General features: G+C 40.8%; 1 protein-coding gene across 8 annotated transcripts in view; it reads left to right on the top strand.

The window, feature by feature from the left end:
• FHIP1A (FHF complex subunit HOOK interacting protein 1A) overlaps window positions 1-20220 on the top strand; it is a 266738-nt gene that overhangs the window by 152662 nt on the left and 93856 nt on the right. For 5 of the 8 annotated variants that reach the window (XM_082388962.1, XM_082388961.1, XM_082388959.1 and 2 more), the window contains one exon: window positions 11960-12191. In XM_082388962.1, the coding sequence (XP_082245088.1) occupies window positions 12087-12191 (105 nt within the window). In that variant the 5' untranslated portion in view covers window positions 11960-12086. Of the gene's footprint in view, window positions 1-11959; window positions 12192-15731; window positions 15825-15855; window positions 19411-20220 lie in introns of those variants that run through there. The other 3 variants (XM_082388964.1, XM_082388966.1, XM_082388965.1) reach the window with 3 other exon arrangements.

A 20220-nucleotide genomic window follows, 5' to 3' on the forward strand; every position in this document is an offset into this window, starting at 1 on the left:
CTTTAAATCTGAAGTGAGTCTCCTGTAGGCAGCATATATAGGGTTCTTGTTTGTTTATCCATTCAGCCACTCTCTTTTGATTGGAGCATTTAGTTCATTTACATTTATGGTAATTTTCAATATGTCTGTTCTTGTTGCCATTTTGTTAATTGTTTTGGTGTTGTTTTGTACCTCTTCCCCCACCCCCCCTTTCTTCTTCTTTTGTTCTCTTCTCCTGTGATTTGATGACTGTCTTTAGTGTCATGTTGGATTCCTTTTCCTATTCTGTGTGTATATCTATTAGAGATTTTTGGTTTGTTGTTACCATGTGGTTTTTATATAGAAATCTCTCTATATATGTGATTGTTTTAAATTTTAATTAAATTGAAATCTTAATTTCAAATGCATTTTAAAAAGCCTGCATTTGTATTCTCCTCCCATCATGATTACTATTTTTGATATCATGTTTTACATCTAATTGTTTTGAGTATCTCTTAACTGCTTATTGTGGATATAGATTATTTTACTACTTTTGTCCCTTAACCTTCCTACTAGCTTTGTGTGTGGATGATTTCCTACCTTTACTATCTGTTTGCCTTTACTAATGAGCTTTTTCATTTCGTAATTTTCTTGTTTCTAGTTGTAGCCTTTTCTTTTTCACCTAGAGAAGTTTCTTTAACATTTGTTGTAAAGCTAGTTTGGTGGTGCTGAACTCTTTTAGCTTTTGCTTGTCTGTAAAGCTTTTGATTTCTCCCTCAGATCTGAATGAGAGCCTTGCTGGGTAGAGTATTCTTGGTTGTAGATTTTCCCCTTTCATCCCTTTAAATAGATTGTGCCATCCCTTCTGGCCTGCAGAGTTTCTGTTGAAAAATCAGCTATAACCTTTGTATGTTATTTGTTGCTTTTTGCTTTGCTGCTTTTACTATTCTCCCTTATCATTTTCTTTTTTTAATTACTATGTGTCTTGATGTGTTCCTCTTTGGGTTAATCCTGTATGGGACTCTGTGCTTCCTGGACTTGGGTGATTACTTCCTTTCCAGTGTTACAGAAATTTTCAGCTATTATGTCTTCAAATGTGTTCTCAACCCTTTTCTCTCTCTTTTCTCCTTCTGGGACCCCTATAATGTGAATATTATTGCACTTGATGTTGTCCCAGAGTTCCCTTAAATTGTCCTCACTTCTTTTCATTCTTTATTCATTTTTCTGTTCAGCAGCAGTGATTTCCAACTGCTCTGTCTTCCAGCTCACTGATTTGTTCCTCTGCATCATTTAGTCTACTGCTGAATCCTTCTAGTATATTTTTCATTTCAGTTATTGTATTTTTTGTCTCTGTTTGTTTATCCTTTATATTTTCTAACTCTTTATTAAAAACTTCTAACTTCTCACTCTGTGCATCCATTCTTCTCCCGAGTTGTTTGACCATCTTTATGATCATTACCCTGAACTCTTTCTTGGGAAGATTGCCTGTTTCGACTTCACTTAGTTCTTCTTCTGGGGTTTTATCTTGTTTCTTCATCTGGAACATCTTTCTCTGCCTCCTCATTTTGTCTAAGTTACTCTTTGTATTTTTATGTATGTGGTAGGTTAGTTACATTTCTCAGCCTTGGAGAAGTGGCCCTCTGTAGGAGACGCCCTGTGCATCCCAGTAGCGCATGCCCCGCTCATCACCCAAGCTATATGCTCTAGGGGTTCCCCCCATGAGGGCTGCATGGGTCCTTCTCTTGTGGCAGGTTGACTATGTGGGCGGTCTGGTGGGCTTGCTTGGCCCCTGTCCCAGTTGGTTGCCAGGCCCTGCCTTTTGTGGAGGCTGCTGGCTTCTACTTGGTGAGCTCTGGTTAAGAGGTGGCTGACTACAGAACCCCAGTGGGCCCCAGGGCTACTGCTGGCTCACTGGTGAGCAGAGTCAGGGTCCAGAAGACTTCAGAGCTGTTTCCTACCCACTGGTGGGTGAAGCCAGGTCCTGGGGTTAGTGCCAGACTACTTGCAGGCAGAGCCAGGTCCTGGAGTTTGGTTGCAGGGCCCAGGAATCCCATAGCTGGTGTCAGGTTGCTGGTGGTGAGGGTGTGGTTCCTGACAAAGTTGGGTATAGGGTCTGGGGTGTCGTGAAGCTTGTGTTGGTCTGCAGGTGAGCTGGGCCGGGGCCCAGATGGTCCTGGGTGGGTCTGGCCTGCTGTGGGCTGGCTGGGTCTGCAGGCTGCAGGATTGTGGTTTTCTTGTGTCTGGTGTCTGCCGCCTGGTGGGTGGAATTGGGTCTTGGACCTCTAGTGTGCAGGGCTGTTTCTAGAGGCGTGTCTAGAGGTGGCTGTGGGCTCAGGAAGTCTTTAGGCAGCCTGCTGTGTCTCCACCCACTTAGTTGCTTGGCCTGAGGCCTCCCAGCGCTCGTGCCTGTAGGCTGTTGACTGGGGCCAGGTCTTGGTGCTAATGTGCTAGAGAGAGGACGTTACAATGGTGCCCACCAAAACCAGTGTCCATGTGGTAGAAGGGGCTCCCAAGAATGGCTGCTGCCAGTGTCTGTGTCCCCAGGGTGAGCTGCAGTTGCCCCTTGCCACTCTTGGGAGACTGTCCAAGACCAGCAGGTAGGTCTAGCTCAGCCTCTTATCAAATTACTGCTTTTACCCTGGGTCCCAGTGCTTGTGAGATTTTGTGTACTCCCTTTACGAGTGAAATGTCTCTTTCCCTGTCCTTTGGGACTCCAGAAATTAAGCCCTGCTGGCCTTCAAAGCTGAATGCTGTGGGGCTCATATTCCTGGTGCAGGACCCCCAGGCGGGAGAGCTCAACGTGGGGCTTGTAACTCTCACTCCTGTGGGAGAATTTCTGTAATATAATTATTCTCCAGTTTGTGGGTATTGATTAGATTGCAACTCTGCCCCTCCTACCCATCTCCTTGTGGTTCCTTCTGTATGTCTTTAATTGGAAGAGGTCTTTTCTGATAGGTTTCGGTCTTTTTCTGCAAATAGTTGTGATTTTGATGTGATTGTGGAAGGAGGTGAGCTCAGGGCCTTTCTACTCTGCCATCTTGGCTGATCTGCTGCATCCTTTTAAAAATTGTGGCATAGTTAGTTCATTATATAGAAGTGCCATATTTATTTAACCAGACCATTGCTAATGGATGTTTGGGATCTTTCCAATTGTTTACTATCTAAACAATGCTACAAAGGATATCTCTGTAGTTAGAGAGGTGCTAGTGGTTAAGAGAATGTGCCTAGGTTAGACCCCAGAATATCTGTGTGACCTTGATTAGACCAGCTCCTTCGCTTCTCTATGCCTCAGTTTCCTAATCTGTAGAAGAGGGAAATGTAGTTCACAGGATTGCTGAGAAAATTTAATGAGTTAATGGTGTAATGTCTTCAGAATAGTATCTGGCACAGAGAAGTGCTCAGTAAGTGTCAACTCTTTGCTATTATTCAATTTGTCATTTTGTAAGGTAAAAGTATATTTATAGGATAAATGCACACAAGTGGTTTTGCTGATCAAATTCAGTTTTGAAGACTGTTACCAAATTGCCCTTTGCAGGTAGAACACCAGTTTATGTTCTCACCTGAGGTGTATGAGATGGACCCATTTTTATTTCTCCTAAGTCACCTCTTGAAATGTGTAAATCTGGACACTGATAGTATATAACTGAGGCCCATGTAGCTGTTACTGAGGAGGGAGAGATTTCAAGATAAAATCTTCTTCCCCCTGAAAGTTTTCAGTGATTCTAGATTTGGCTTTTTATTTTTATCAATATGACATCTTGATGATAAACTGATCATAGCAATAATACATATGTGAGTGGTTAACTACTTTAAACCAGTACATTTTTATTATGAACTTCTAGAATCTTTTGCCTACTCTTGGATGAGAAAATATAGTCTTTTAAATTCTGGTACAGCAGTGATACCATTTGTTAGATTATTATATTTTCATGTGAGGAAGTCTTTCATTGTTTTTATGTTCATAAAAAGTAAAGAAATGTGAAATTAGAACTTTGTGGTCTTAGGTTACCACATAAGTACTAATATTATTCCATCTGTAATTCCAAGATACCTGTATTGGCTATTTCAAGTACCAGTGATTTACTCCATTTCTGTCATGTCTGTAGTGCACAAAAGGCCCCCAAACTCCTTGTGGCCCATTTCATAGACTGGTGAAGAAAGGTGCTTTGTCCTAATTGGCATAGGACCATGTTCTTTGAGCCTGTTGCTGACATTATAATAAATTCTAATCACTTTGTATCTCTGATGCCACACCTTGCAGTGTTTTGAGTTGAAGTATCTAACCAGCCATGAAATTTGTAAGGCACTGAGGCCTTCCCTGACTGTTACTCAAGATCATGGTTACTCACAGGCTGGAACAACCCCCAAGCTGCTGAAATGGAACTTTTTGTATCACCGAAGTCACAAAAGCTCTATGGCTGTCTCTTCAGTAACACCTTTAGAATTTGAACTGGCTGTTAGTCTCTGTTTTGGGACTCTTCATGGTTTTACAATGAATGCATCTTTAAAGTGGCTTTTAAACATTTTTGAAGGGGAGAAATTCATGGACCCTTTTTAGAATTGGCTGAAAACTATAGCCACCTCTCTCCAGAAGAATATGCCCACAGTTTGTGAGATTGGTGGACATATATGGAATTTTATTGTTACTACACTCATTGCACTTAGTATGTCTTAAACCATGCATGGATGAAGGACATTTTCGAAAAGGAGATTTTTTCACGTTGCTATTCCAAAAGATAATGATCACATCATCTTAATTACAGTGCAGGTTGCATATTTGAAATTTTTCACATAAAGGCATTTGAAAGGCCGCTGGTAGGGAGCTAATTCTGATTGATAGAGCTGCAAAGACAAGTATTAGACTAAACAGCATAACTTTCCAAAGGCACCTCCTTTTCTAGGGATAGTGACCAAGACATGTTGGTCAAAAACTTACATATTTTTTATCCAGGAACATTTATTGAGAAGAGCTTCATTAGTATGAGAGAGTTCTTCTTAGAGAGAGATTCCAAGCATCTACCTCAAATCTCTGCTTTAAAATACTATCCCACAGAATTTGTCAGATAAATTTATCTCTGAATTTACCTTAGCTAAATTTTAGGGTTTTATGGCAGATATTGTAACTGAGTTGTCCCTTAATAGCTTTCAGCAAGACAGTGATGTGGCAGGACGGTGCATACTACCAAGATGATAGTGACTGATTGGGTTGTTGGGGAGACTTTACCCAAGAGTGGTCCAGTTTTCACGTTTTGACAAATTACTCCATGTGTATAAGAGACTTTCCTTTTCAGTCACCATTCACTTGCTACAATTTTCAAAAGCTATAATTTTTACATTCCAAATCCTTGCCACTAGGGGTTTAATTTCTTAAGCAGCCTTAAAAATTAAGTCCCATAACAAATTTTAGTTATGTTTTGAATATTAATTTTAATTTTTCTTCTCCATTTATTCTGTTTACCAGTCACTTGCATGGCACTCGGGTATGACCTAGTTGGCTGGCAGCTTGTTTTAGTGAAATTAAGATGTAAAACATGGTGGAATTATTTCATGGCATTAATAACAGTTTTCTGCAATCTGGTTACTATTTTGAGGCATGCATTTATCAAAGCCTGAAACCATTTGGAATGCACATGTTGCAAGAATTTTCTTTGCGTACACCCTCTGTGTTAACTGGTGACCTACAACTTGAGGGAACAAAACAAGGTGTACTTTACTGAAATGATGGATAGTGAACAATGAATGAGCCAACAAGTTGAGGGAATCTTAGGACAGGGTCCAGGAGAGTCGGGGCTATTAGATGCTGGCTTTATTTCCAACAGCCCAGCATTGCCATGTGATACGACAGCAAGAGAGAAAAGGAAACTGGGCCAGAGGATTAGAGAACAGGGAGGATTTAGTCTTAATAGGATTTTATTAGGCTGTAAGTAGAGGTTGTCTGAGGTAGTCTGACCCAAAATGAATTCCCCCCACTGCTATTAGTTATAGTTGAGGGCACACGGTTCCCATCTCTTCAGGTTTTCCCAGTATTTGAAGAGTCTTCACCCTTAGATGGAATTTTACTTGATAAGCACATTTACAGTAATAGACTCTTTATGTATTTAATAGCAGCCAATTCAGAGCCTTCTGAAGTGCATTCTAAAACAATGAGTTTTTCTACTGGCAGTTGCTCAGGAAAAAAACAAACCAAACACAAATTATACTTGAGATGGTTGATTTCTGTGCTTTAGGTTCCTTAAGTGAAATATGCATTAATCATGAAAGAATACAGGTAGAATCCTGTTTACAACTAGAATTCTTTCAAAGATTTTTGTACCATGGCCATTATCCTCCTTTAATGATTGTCTGATTACCCCTCCCCAATTAGTATAACAGTTGCAAAAGAGTATGTAAAATGATGACTTTTGAGCTGGGAGAGACCTAAGAAATAATCATTTAGTCCTAACTACTCTCCCGAAGCGAGGTTCCAAACCACGAGTCTCCCGCTGGTTACAGCTGGAGCTAGAGTCCTGGGCCCTGTCTCCCAGTCAAAGCTTAAGTCCCTCAGTAGGGACCTAAGTTTTCTGACTTCCATGCTTGGAGAACTGAGCTAAAAACTCTTAACCCTGATGCTTTGTTCCCCACTTTAAATCCACCTATCCTCTCTGACTGTCTCCAGAAACCAACCAGAGGTATATCAGGAGGGAAGGAGAAGGAAAGGTAGGAAGAGAGCCTTTCCATCAAGTTCAAGATTTGGTGACTCACTAGGAAAAGACTCGGCCTTGCTTCTCTTTTTTCTCTAGGTCTCTCCTAACTGTGCTCTTGACCTCGCCTTTCTCCTCCTCTTGCTCCATCAAAATCCCCTTTTATTTTTTTGGTATCTTCAAATTCTCCATGTTCATTGATTCCTTCTCATTAGACCTACAAATATGATCACTTTTCCCTTAATAAAAATGTTCCCTTGGCTGTGTCTCCCTTAAGGTGGCCATCCACTTCTTTCCCTTCAGGATTTTTTTATAGTCCATTATTAGAGGATATTATATTTAAATATGTAGAAGAATTGAAGGATGGTATGAAATACTATATAATTAAATGCCAAAACGTATACATTAGAAGTTCAGCCTGATAGTGAAAGAGAGCTATATTAAAATATAGTTATTGGTAGTTCAGGAAAAAATGTGATTTTGACCCATTTACAGCTCTCCTAAGTAATGTAGTTTTTGAGAGGGTCTGAAATTAGATAAGATGTCTGTCTGGGAGGGAGGTAGAAGGAATTTTTACATTGGAAAAAGGTATGATCTAGATGACTAGAATCTAGGCTTTTATGATTATGTGGTACATTTTATAATTCCGTGATATGGAAGCATATGCTTGTGCTTTTTTCATAGTCAAATAAAAGATACCATATACTTTCAAAAAAGGGCAAATAAAAATACAGGTAATTCTTATGTCAGTTATCGCTGTCTTTAACAACATTTAATAGAATTTTTCTCTCCTTATTGATGGAAAATTTTTTTTTTTAAATTTTTATTTATTTATTTATTTACTTATGGCTGTGTTGGGTCTTCGTTTCTGTGCGAGGGCTTCCTCCCGTTGCGGCAAGCGGGGGCCATTCTTCATCGCGGTGCGCGGGCCTGCCTGTCACTATCGCGGCCTCTCTTGTTGCAGAGCACAGGCTCCAGACGCACAGGCTCAGTAATTGTGGCTCACGGGCCCAGTTGCTCCGTGGCATGTGGGATCTTCCCGGACCAGGGCTCGAACCCGTGTCCCCTGCATTGGCAGGCAGATTCTCAACCGCTGCGCCACCAGGGAAGCCCCAAATATTTTTATATATAATATTAATGAGATATATAAATGTGATGACTCAGTAATGTCTTTGGAAATAATATAGTTGGTTCTGTCTTTGAAGTATAGAAACTGTGCTAATATCTCAGCCTACGTTCATACATACATACATAATACATACATGTATTTTGATAGCTCATCTCTTTCCCCCAAGACCAAAAACCTCAACAACCGTACCACAGTACCACATGCAACCACTGTGGGAAAAAGAGTCCTTTGGGTATTTTTTGTTGGTGGTGGTTTGTTTGAAGAAAGGAAAAAAATCACTTGTTAGGGGCTAAACAATTTCTAGAGCTTTCTCTCAGGCATGAAATTAGAGTTGATGTGCATGTGTGTATTTATGGGGAGAACAGGCTGCATGTGTGCCAAGAGCAGCAAGCTTTACCCTAACCATTCCCAACTTCAGACGCCTTAGGCTGAAGAGAGCAGAGGGCAAGAAGCAGTGACATCTAGCGATACCACATGCCATAAGCACACGATCTAGCACCTGCAGCCTCTCCTACCTGCTCACAGCCTTTTGCTTAGTATTGTCCTTCTGTCTTCTTCATTTGGGGTTTTTAGCTGTTGTCTGAGAGTTAAGTAAAAAGCTTGGAATGGGAAAAAGGAAAGGCTGATAACAGGAAAATGCAGAAATATGTTGAAAACCTTGGTGATTGAGGAAATGGGTCCTTAAACATCGCTCATGAACATGGAGCCATCTCTTTCATTTTTTTTTTTTTTTTTATAAATTTATTTATTTTTATTTATTTAATTTTGGCTGTGTTGGGTCTTCGTTTCTGTGCGAGGGCTTTCTCTAGTTGCGGCGAGCGGGGGCCACTCTTCATCGCGATGCACGGGCCTCTCACTATCGCGGCCTCTCTTGTTGCGGAGCACAGGCTCCAGACGCGCAGGCTCAGTAGTTGTGGCTCATGGGCCTAGTCGCTCCGCGGCATGTGGGATCCTCCCAGACCAGGGCTCGAACCCGTGTCCCCTGCATTGGCAGGCAGATTCTCAACCACTGCGCCACCAGGGAAGCCCCATCTCTTTCATTTTCACACTGCCCTGTGGACATGCCAGTGCTTTACCACTTTAACCTGGGAATGAGAGAGAGAGTGGCCTCTGGGTGCTTAGGTGGTGTTTTCTTTGACAGGGTCTCCTGCAATAGCTTTTCGCTTCCCAAACGTGGCTTGCTGGACTTGCCTCCCCCTCTGCTTTCTCTCCCAGGTTCTCTCGATGTTGTGGTTTCTGTATTCATGGCATATTTAGATTTTTCAGGCATCTGCCTCAAGAGTATGATTGGATAAGCATCAACCAAGTGAGATGTACTTTTCTCAGAGAAGATACAGATTCCTTAAGGGACTAGGGCTAGGGATTATAGCCAGGAGCAAGGAGAATACAGTTTCTAGAGAGAACACTGGACTAGGAGTCAAGAGACATTTCTGTCTCCATCAAAACTGACTTGTAAGTTTTTGGCCTCGGCTAAGATATTTATCCTGTCTGTACTGTGGTCGCACTATCTGAAAAGACTGCATGTGAAGTCCCTTTAAGAACTAATGTGGGGGCTTCCCTGGTGGCGCAGTGGTTGAGAGTCTGCCTGCCAATGCAGGGGACGCGGGTTCGAGCCCTGGTCTGGGAGGATCCCACATGCCGCGGAGCAACTAGGCCCGTGAGCCACAACTACTGAGCCTGTGCGTCCGCAACAAGAGAGGCCACGATAGTGAGAGGCCCGCACACCGCGATGAAGAGTGGCCCCCACTTGCCGCAACTAGAGAAAGCCCTTGCACAGAAACAAAGAACTAATGTGAAGGATCTTAGAGAGCATCTTTCTATTTTTGATTTAGAGGCAATTGGCATGATTTACGTTCCCTTCATACCTTCAAAGAAGAATCTGAGAATCCCAGAGCTGGAAGGCATCTCAGAGAGTCTTCAACTTTTTCAACCTCTGGGATAAACCCAAACACTCTGATTTTCTTCGTTGTTATCATTACACCATCTGAATAAGAGACCTTGACATTTTCAAAGAAATGTAGTGTTTAGGACAACAAGGAAGTTGAATCAGAACTTGTTTTATCTCTTATCACTTAAAACAGGGTTGCACAATGAGATGCTGTCTAGAAGGGCTAGCCTGCGAACCAAAGTGAGGTCAAGAGAGTGGTGGGAGGATCACAGGGAGTGTGTGTGTGTGTGTGTGTGTGTGTGTGTGTGTGACTGGGAACACATACTCTGCGTGCATGGGTAGCCACTCGTGATTTTTAAAACACCAGTTGGGCGCAGTGTAACATGCATCTCAGTGGCAAAGGGCCATGTTGGTAACGGGCAGTGTCTTATTGAAAACAACACATTTGGGCTTCCCTGGTGGCACAGTGGTTAAGAATCCACCTGCTAATGCAGGGCACACGGGTTTGAGCCCTGGTCTGGGAAAATCCCACATGCCATGGAGCAATGAAGCCCGTGCGCCACAACTACTGAGCCTGCACTCTAGAGCCCGTGAGCCACAACTACTGAGCCCGCACGCCACAACTACTGAGCCCACGTGCCACAACTACTGAGCCTGTGCTCTAGAGCCCGTGCTCTGCAACAAGAGGAGCCACTGCAATGAGAAGCCTGTGCACCGCAAAGAAGAGCAGCCCCTGCTCGCTGCAACTAGAGAAAGCCCATGTGCAGCAACGAAGACCCAACACAGCCAAAAATAAATAAATAAATTTATAAAAAAAAAAGAAAACAACACATTTGCATTATTAAGAATTATATGTTGGGGAATTCACCAATTTACATAATAAAACATAGTCGTGAAAGATACAAGTAAACTGTTTCACTTACAATATCTACGCAGTCCTCCTTCTAACAGGCTTCCCTCTTTCCACACACCTTAATCCCCCATCATTCTCCTTAAGAAATGTTTCTTTCCCCAGAATTATTAATTCTTACAAGTTTTCTTTTCTTATGTACTAAAACTTATTATAAAGATCTTTTAATGTTGATTGGCTAGTCTTCTACACCCCCAACAGAAGTACTTGTTTTGAATATTCCTTTAACTATTTTCCAATGTTTAATTTCTCTTCCCACAAAGAACTTGATCAATAAGTCTAACCTGAATCATCACTTGAAGTCCCCCCTCTCACATTTTATTGTTTATAGGAGGAATAGTTGATCAGTGTTCTCCTTGTAATACCCTTCATGTTACTCAGTTGAAAATAGCCTCTTTTTTTTTTTTTTCCTAAATCTTTTGGTACTACGAGTCTGGAAATTTTATCATGGACTTTGTTTTCCAGTGCTCTGGTAATTATAATGTAATTACTTTTCTCTGAACTCTCTCTCTAGTCTGTACACTAAACAAATAACGTTTTGAACTGTCCCCAGTCCTTTTTTGGGCTGATGAATCTAAGATAATAATACCAGTATCTTAGTGCTTTTGTCAGAGAGTTAGCACCACACAACTGGATCACATTGCCTATATACTCTGTGACCCCAGTATCTCTTTTTCTCCCCACTGGCCCTGTTGGAGTCAGGCTTTCTTCATATTTTGTCCACATAACTCATTTTTCATTGATAAGTGCGCTGCTGCCTTGTCCTCACGCCAAGTAAGCACTCTCTTGTTTTTGATGGATCATTTCTATCTGATTTGTCAAGGTTACTTGGAATTCTCTTATTTTTCAGGAAAGCTGGGAACCTTAACTTAGGTTGTAGCCACGAAATGACTGAGAATGCTTTCAATTCCATTATGACAGTCATTGATTAAAAAAATTGGTATTATTGGACCCAGGAGTCTGCGTGCTGTGTTATACTCCCCTAAGTTACATCAAGCCATTTATTTCAGTCACTATTAACTAATGATCTTCCTGTTTCTGGGTGTTTCTAAACACCACTAACATTGCTATCATAGTTTATTGCTTCTGGAAAGTAGATTTGAGTGATTTAGAATAATAATCTGAGGGGTTGTGGTTGGTGATAGTGGAGAGAATAAATCCAATAATTGTTTAATTTATTCATGTAGCTTTGGTAGCATCATTATTTTATATATTTAGTAGCAAAGTGAGAGAAAACAGAAGAAAGGCTTTAGGTTGAGTATAAATGTCTATTTTGTTGATATTTTGCTCAGTGTTGGACTTTGAGAATGTCTGTGTTTTGATTTTAACTTAAGCCAGTGTCCTATTTAATATATGAATGTAATGGGATGCATTTTTTGTTATTGTCATTACAGGTTTCGAAGGTGACAATGAAATGTGAAGAAGTTACATTTCTACTGTGATACTTGAAAGTTAGTGACTGCTTACCAAATTTTCATGAAAATTAAATATGACTTAGAAGCATTTGGTTTATGAAGGCTTATGATGTCATCGGTTGCGACAGAAGGCAAACTCCGGCAGGCTGTGAGCTTGCAGGGAGTTGACCCAGAAACATGCATGATTGTATTTAAAAACCACTGGGCGCAGGTAATGTATGAGTTCCACCTTCTCTGCTGGTTAGGTAGCCCTAGAAGCCTCTATTGCACTGAACCAGGGTTCCCAACCTGTGTGACAGGTGGGCTTCCAGAAAACATAGGGAGGAAACCCTTTCAAGTAGGAAGAAAAGCAAATTTCTCTACTTGCATTCCTAGAATAGGTAGCTGGTTAAAAACCTTGGTTTTCACGAAAGCAATTAGGGGACATGCATGTTCCTCAGATATTTTTATAAGAGTAGCAGTTGGCCTTCAAGTGACTTGTCCTTCACTTTGCAGTACACTTGACCATGAGTACATCTTCTTTCTTTCCCTCCTCCCTGCTGATTTCCATTCAGTCCTTAAACGCTACCAATACTAAAATAATATTTATTAAATATTTGTGAAGTGCTGTGCCGAATACATCAAATCCCTTACATTTAATCTTCTCCGCAAACCAGTAAGGCAGTTGGTTTTAGCTTCCTTATTTTACAGATGAGGGAATGGAAAATTATAGAGGTTAAATAGCTTGCTTGAGATTATACGACTAGTGAGTTTCCAATCAAGTACCGATACCTTGGTCCTATGACTCCAAGACCAGCGTATTTGACCTCTGTGCTCTAGCACTTTTCAGGCTGGTGGTCCCTATTCATTTAAGGAAAGAAGGTGCCTGGAAGCATCTGAATTCATTACAAAGCTGATTATAAAAGTTTTTTGATTATTCATTTTGACTTCTCTGTAACTCTTCTCTGATCTGCTTGTATGGATAATTAAGGGTTGAATGGTCAGGAAACTTACCAGCTCGCCCCTTTCCTCAGGGAGTTTACAAGTAGTAAAATAAATGAAATTGGCATTCTTTACTACTTGTACAACATTACACTCCCCAGGTGAGCTGGTAAGTGGCTATTTATGTGACAGTTTTTTAATGACTACCCAGTTCCTTCCTGTGGCGGGAAACAGCCCATGGGTTAAAGCACTGAGCCTGTAAATCACAGCAATTATAACGGGACACAGTTTAGATCAAAAACAAAATCAATTCTGCTTCTGGGTCATTTACACTTTGTGGCTTCTTGTCACTATCCAGTGTAAAGCTTCCAAGATTTTTTTATGCATTTCCCCTTCTCTGACTTTTTACTGTTATAGTCTTAATGGGTTTGCTCTGGATGTTAAGGGCACATCTGCTTTAGCAATGGGAAGAAAGTAATTCAGGAATTTTCCAGATAATAAGAGTAATTACCTTTGGCATTGTACTTTAGTGCTGACGCATACCACCCTCTGTTTAATGCAGAAAAATATTGACTTGAGGGTAAGGATAACTTTGTCAGAGGGATTGGGGTTTAGTTTATTAAACACTTCCTTTCGTAAAGTGGGTACACTCATTATCGTTTCTTTAACTTTGGCCAAGGTTCTTACCCCTTTAGTCTTAATTTTTCCTTTTAAATAAATCTGGAAAATGCCCTCAGTCTCTTTCTAGTTCCAAAGGCTCTTGAGGACCTTACTGTTACCTTTATGAATAAAAATACTGGTTGAAGAAATTCATATCGATGTCAATGTGATTACAGTCGTCCCTTGGTATCTGTGAGGGATGGGTTCCAGGACACCAGCAGGTACCAAAATCTGTAGATGCTCAAGTCCCTTATATAAAATGATATTTCCATATAACCTACGCACATCTGCACATCCTCCAAATCATCTCTAGATTACTTATAATATCTAATACAGTGTAAATACTATGTGAATAGTGTAAATGCAATGTAAGTGCTATGTAAATAGTTGCCAGTGTGCAGCAAATTCAAGTTGTGCTCTTTGGAACTTTTTGAAATTTTTTTCCAAATATTTTCGATCCGTGATTGGTTGAATCTGCAGGTGCAGAACCCGCGGATACGGAGGACCGACTGTATTGTTACATGGAGATTTACTGAGCCCAAACTTCAGCTACCTCACTGTGGGCATCACACGTGGGGCATAGAAATGTATAAGCCTTCCTTTGGGCTTTTAAAGAATGTATAAGCTAGTTTGGATGACAACGTGAGATACATTATTATAAAATGAATAATATCACAGGAATTAAGTCAAGGGAAGGGGCTATTACAGATGGAAATGGCCTGTGAAATCCAGGAAGTGAGATTTTGTTAGCTTGACTGTGGGAAAAGAAGGTTTTGATGACAGAAAGGAAAAGAACATTTTAGAGAAGGGGTATTAGGAACAAATGCTCAGCTTTGCCTTTTTTGGATGGTTAGAAATAAAAAAGGTGAGGAAGTCAGGGCAAGGCAGAGCTGTGGGGCTACGTTTGAGGTAAGGAATGAGATTTTCAGCTGATAGAAATAAGTGCTACTTATTGTTTTTGGAGTTTCATGCATTAGCGCTTTGCTGTGAGTTGTTCTGGCTGGGGGCGGATGAAGAGCAGTTGCAGAGGATTGGGAAATGAGCTACAATCTGACATAAACTTCTGTGACTAGTGTGACGTAGCCCCCGGGTTCCCCTGAGCAACCCAAGGAAACTGTAAGGCTGGTAGGAAATGTGTAGACAGAACTGGGTGACAACATTCTATTTACCAAAGCGTTCCATTAGCTGGCAAGTACCATGCTTTTTCAGATGTTAAGTTAGGGAAAATGAAGGCAACAAAAGTCAGGGGTGTCTAAGTGCTTCTGTTTGTTAGGATACTTCAGTACAAATTCAGCATAATTAACATGTATTTGGCAGGTTCTCTTCTACTGTTTACTAGGAGCTTCTACTTCAGACCTTGAGTGGCGGTCAAGGGTATCCACTTACCCACCTACACTTTGCAGTCTGTCAGGGACAGCTGGTTATACAGCCATCCATCACCCGAGGCATCATCTGAGGCAGTCCGAGATTCAGGGGGGTTTGCCAGGGGAGAGACCTTGAGTGGCCCAGTGGTGCACTTGAGTTTCCAGACCGGTCCCTGGGTCCAGTGCTCTCACGTTATCCTCAGAATAGTTCTATAGTGGACATCCAGGAATAGTTAACATTGGAGAATCCAGGCTCTAGGAAGTAGCCTCTGGCCTGTACATCCTCTTGTCTTCTGAGGTGCCATCTTGTGCCATAGTAGACAGAGCAACGAACCTAAAACCCAGATTCTTCTGGGGCATTCCTGTAGTTGGACATTTTAGTGGCATCTGGCTCTTTATGTCGTGACCTCTTTCACTCCGTGTCTCTCATTTAGTCTCCAGAAATGCAAAATTACTTGGCGTTCCTAGCCACCCCTCTCCTGGCAGCGCACCTCGTGCTGTTTCATGCCTCTCTGCCTTAGGCACTTCCTCTTCTTTCTGTCTGGAACATCCCTCTGCCTGGTTAATGCAACTTTAGAAGAGCTAGGAGACTTGGAAAACATATACTAATATTAAAACATTTGCTATAAATTGCTACCAGTAAGAACCTTAGACTTGCATTTAATGATCAGTGATCTTGAGGGGAGGGGGTGGGGGAGAGAGAGAGAATGTTTAATTTTTATAGTAGTCTATAAGAACGGTTTGTAGTCTAGTAGACTGTTGTTTTTATCTCTTGCCTTTGCTTCTTTGCTTCTTCTGAATGGAAGAGAGAGCAAGAAGTAAGAAGCATTGGTCCATCAGATAACGAACTGCCCAAGTATATTGCCATGTGAACTAACCCGCCACCACACACACACTAGGTATTCTTTTGTTGTTGTTGCTTTTTGTTTGTTTTCGCTGTGTTTGGTCTTTGTCGCTGTGCACGGGCTTTCACTGCTGCGTTGCGGCGAGCGGGGGCTACTCTTCGTTGCGGTGCGCATGCTTCACATTGTGGTGGCTTCCCTTGTTGCAGAGCATGGGCTCTAGGCGTGCGGGCTTCGGTAGCTGCAGCACACAGGCTCCGTAGTTGTGGCACACGGGCTCTAGAGCGCAGGCTCAGTTGTGGCGAACGGGCTTAGTTGCTCCGCGGCATGTGGGATCCTCCTGGACCAGGGACCAAACCTGTGTCCCCTGAATTGGCAGGTGGATTCTTAACCACGGCGCCACCAGGGAAGTCCCACACTAGGTATCCTTAATGGCACATTTTTACTTTGTGAAGCTTCATGGCCCTTGCTCCTATTCATTCTCTATCTTCTCCTTTCACATACTGAATCAGTATTAGTTATGTACTAAATGGTGTCTGCTCTTAAAGCCAGGAGAACAGAGGTGAAAAAAAATCAATTGGAAATGCACATTTCTGTGTGCTTGTTAATGGCGCAAAGCTTCTCCTTACCACCCTCAGCCTCTAAATATAAGCTATTATACAATTTTTTAAGCTAAGAACATTTCAGAGTTCAGATAGAGTAATGGTGATGGATAAAGAAAAGCTAGTGGATTTAGTAGCCTTTTTCTTCTTGGAAGGGGATGGGGATGAGAAAAAACTGAATCATCTGGATTAAGTAAGTCAAATGTCCTCCTACAATAATGAAAAATAGACAATATGTCCTATGTATGGTAACCTGTATAGAGCTCCAAGTAGCCTGACTCCGTTAAAGAAGCAAAGAGCACTTATACATGGCTCTGAGATCTGCACTCCAGTCTGTTCCCTGTGACACTCATTCCCTCACTTTCTTCATCTTCACTCTTTTGGTCTGTGCCTTGTCATAGGCTAAATGACAGAGAGAAATTACATGAAGTCTTTGAGAGATGAAAAGTTAGAAAATATTAGGGAACTCTGATTAACCTTCTCAGTATCTTAGTAAAGTGATGTTTGTTAACATTCATTACTAAACTTCACCGTAGAAAGTAAAGCAGAACAAAAGCTATGCTTCTTCAGAGGGCCAGGGCATGGAGTTGTGCCTCTATTAGACTCTAAAGTGGCTGAACATGTTGAAAAGTCAGAAGCTCTCCCACTGTATGCTCGGTGGTAAGTCTGTTTTCGCTGTGGTTGGAATTACAGGGTTCTCTGGAATATTATTACATATATCATTACTCTTCAGTCCCTCCCCTGATACTGAAATTAAAAAAAAATTTATATATACCTAACTTAAGGGTTAGGTTACTATGTTATTTTATTGACTGATGCTCCTACCATGTTTCTGTGTTAGAGTAATTACTAGACTACTTTGGTCCCAAGGAAGTATGGCATGTAGATATAGTTTCTGCTTTATCAGTTTTAATTCCAGATGTAGACACATCTCTGTAGTTGAGGATTGGAGCTGACATTAACCAAGTTCTGCAAGTACACATATATTATTAGGCCGTTATCTTAATATGAGAAGAAATGACTCCATTAAGGTTTCCCATGGGAATAGGTGTGTAAGAAATAACCCTAAATCGAAAGACACAGCTGCTAAGTAATAAACAGGGACTGGATGGAAACGTACTTTTGTTGTAATTTGGTACATTAAGTGGAATTTGGCTTGATCACTAAATCCTGTCCTTCTGTGTGATGGAAAATGTGGCTTAGGAACTTGGTTTTTTCCACAATGCCACTTTAAATTAGCATTCCAAAGGATTTGGAAGTATGGGTTGTACTCACGTGACTTTCTTGAAGTAACTAGGCTCTAACCAAAGTAGCATAAATAGTCATCTACTGATACACGCATGTGTATAAGGCATAGAATGATAGTCAGATGGAGTCAAAGCTCATCTTCTGTCAGAGAAACACTTGTGTTTATCACGAAGAATAATTTGTTAGCTTGAGGTGTGATTATGTGATTTATGTATATCTTTCATTCTGAAAGCATTTGAGCTTCCTATTTAGAATTTGTGAATATTTGAAATTCAGGCCCATTATCACTGAGTGATGGGGGCTATCACTGGAGCTAAGGATAGCAGTAGCTGATATTCCTTAATGAAAGAAATATGCTATTTGTTTATCTTATTGATCTCCAATGATCCTCATATTTATAGGTCAAATGACTTTGAAGTGAGGTTAAAATTTAGCTGTATTCGTCAGATGGTAATTTGTATAACATTGTTCACACTATTGATTTTTTGTGTATTTTTTTCTTTTTCTTTTTTCTTTATTTTTTGTGTATTTTTTCTTTTTAGAGTCACAGTATGTGATCTGGGCTCATGATCCATATATATATATATATATATATACACACACACATATATACACACACCAGCTTATATATGTTAAAGTTTGTAGATCAACAAATGCCTAGCTATGATTGGTAAACCATTTACAGTGATGTATCTGATCTCAGCTGGCTTACATACTTAATAAGCGTGGGCTTTATCAGGGATTGATCAGTTTGTTAAATGCTATTTAGCCTAACGAAGGAACTTGTTTAGTAAAGGAAATATTTGCAAACTGTATTTTCCTACTTGTATCTCTGCAGCCACCATAATTGTGTTTTTTCCCCTGAACTGAATCCCTGAGCGTGAGAGTACATAGCTGAGAAGCAGCCAGAGCTGGGGAATCGGAGGGAGGGTTGAGAGTATAAGATAGAGGGTGATCAGAGGAGTGGGCCAGGCCTGGGGAAGCCCCTGTGAGCAGCATGAGATCATGGATCCATAGTAGATCCCAGCAAGCAGAAATCAGGGGCCCAGGAATATTGGACTTCGGTGGAAGTGATGTGAGAAGAGGACACAAGGGAAAAAATAAGGAAAAGTCGAGGTCACATCAGGAATCAGCCTACAGAAACTGGAAGAACTATGACACCACCTGGGCAGCTAACTTGGGACATCGTAACAGAAGATCTTTGGCCTTTCAATGCCAGTTGTGCTCTAGCCAAGAAGTTTCCTAGGCATTCCCTGTCAGGATGGGAACCAGGCCCAGGGTGTGGGCCCCGAGAGCCCACTTGTAAAAGCAGGTCATGGGTGTGCCTGCCTGGAAGGGAGAGGGAGGTGGCCTGGGAGGGTCCTGACACCTGAGGAGGGAGGTTAAGGACAAGTGGCAACACAGGCATAATCAGCCCTTTGCTGAGCGTTGTGTTTTCCATGACTCACAGGCCCTGGTTGTAACACACCCATCTTCTAGGCAGGAAAACCTCCAGGCCAGGGATGGGAATGAGTAAAGGGCTCTGTTCCAAATGATCAACAAGCCTTCTATCTTGGTGGGTTATTACAGCTCTCTTTTCATGTTTCTCTGCCCATGAACCTGGAAGGCTGAGTAGAAGAGCTTCTATAAAGGGGGTAGAGAGAGATGCTTCAGTTTAAAAGCTGCTGAATAGTTTACATTCTGTATAAAAATCTCAGAATGAAATCTTTTTTAGGTTTTTCATAGCCACCGCCCTCCCCACCCCCGCCACCAAAGTAGGTCTTTTTGCAGAGGACTGCATTCGAATAAATAATGTAAGTGAAGATTAATTCATGAGATAAATGTAGCTTGTGATCATGTAAATAGTTTTGGTCTACATTACATATATATATTTAGATATTTTATAAATATTTACAGGCATGCATATAGTATAAATACATATGCATATGTAAAAATTTATATTGCTTAAGAATTTCTGAGAATTTTTGTTTTTAACTGTGTTTTGATCCTTTTCTTAGACATTAGTACAAAATTACTTTGTTTTTATTTATACTATGAAATTAGATCAATTTACAGGAAAGAAGAACTAATTAACCTTAAAATCTCATTTGTATCTTTTCAGACTCACTTCTAATCATACATCTATTTATCAATATATTTAGTTTTTAACTTAAATTATTTCTTGTATATATTGGCATGTAAAGATATGATTCACTAAGTGTTTATTTTTAATAGCTTTAGTGTATAGTGATGTAACATCATGATTATAATTCTCTTATTCTTGACCATTTGGGTCAATAATATTTTTATTTTTCATTACTGAAAATGTCATTGACGTGAACATTTTAAAACAAATTATTTTGTGTTGTTTCCTTTGGCATTTTTTCCCAAAGTGAGATTAACAAGTCAAAGGGCAGGAACGACTTTATAGCTTCTGTTACATGTTGCCAGATTGTTTTCCAGAAAGATTGAGCTAATTTGCTGTGCCACTATCAATGTATAATGCACAGTCCCAATTTTAGATAGTTTAGACAGTCTGAGCACACATGACAAGTATAATCACATTTCTACCCTGAGGCCTAGCTGTATAGATAGCTCTCATAAGTAAACTCAATATGTGGACT

Source organism: Balaenoptera borealis, assembly GCF_965194805.1.
Source record: "Balaenoptera borealis genome assembly, chromosome: 4".
NCBI classification, from domain to species: domain Eukaryota; kingdom Metazoa; phylum Chordata; class Mammalia; order Artiodactyla; family Balaenopteridae; genus Balaenoptera; species Balaenoptera borealis.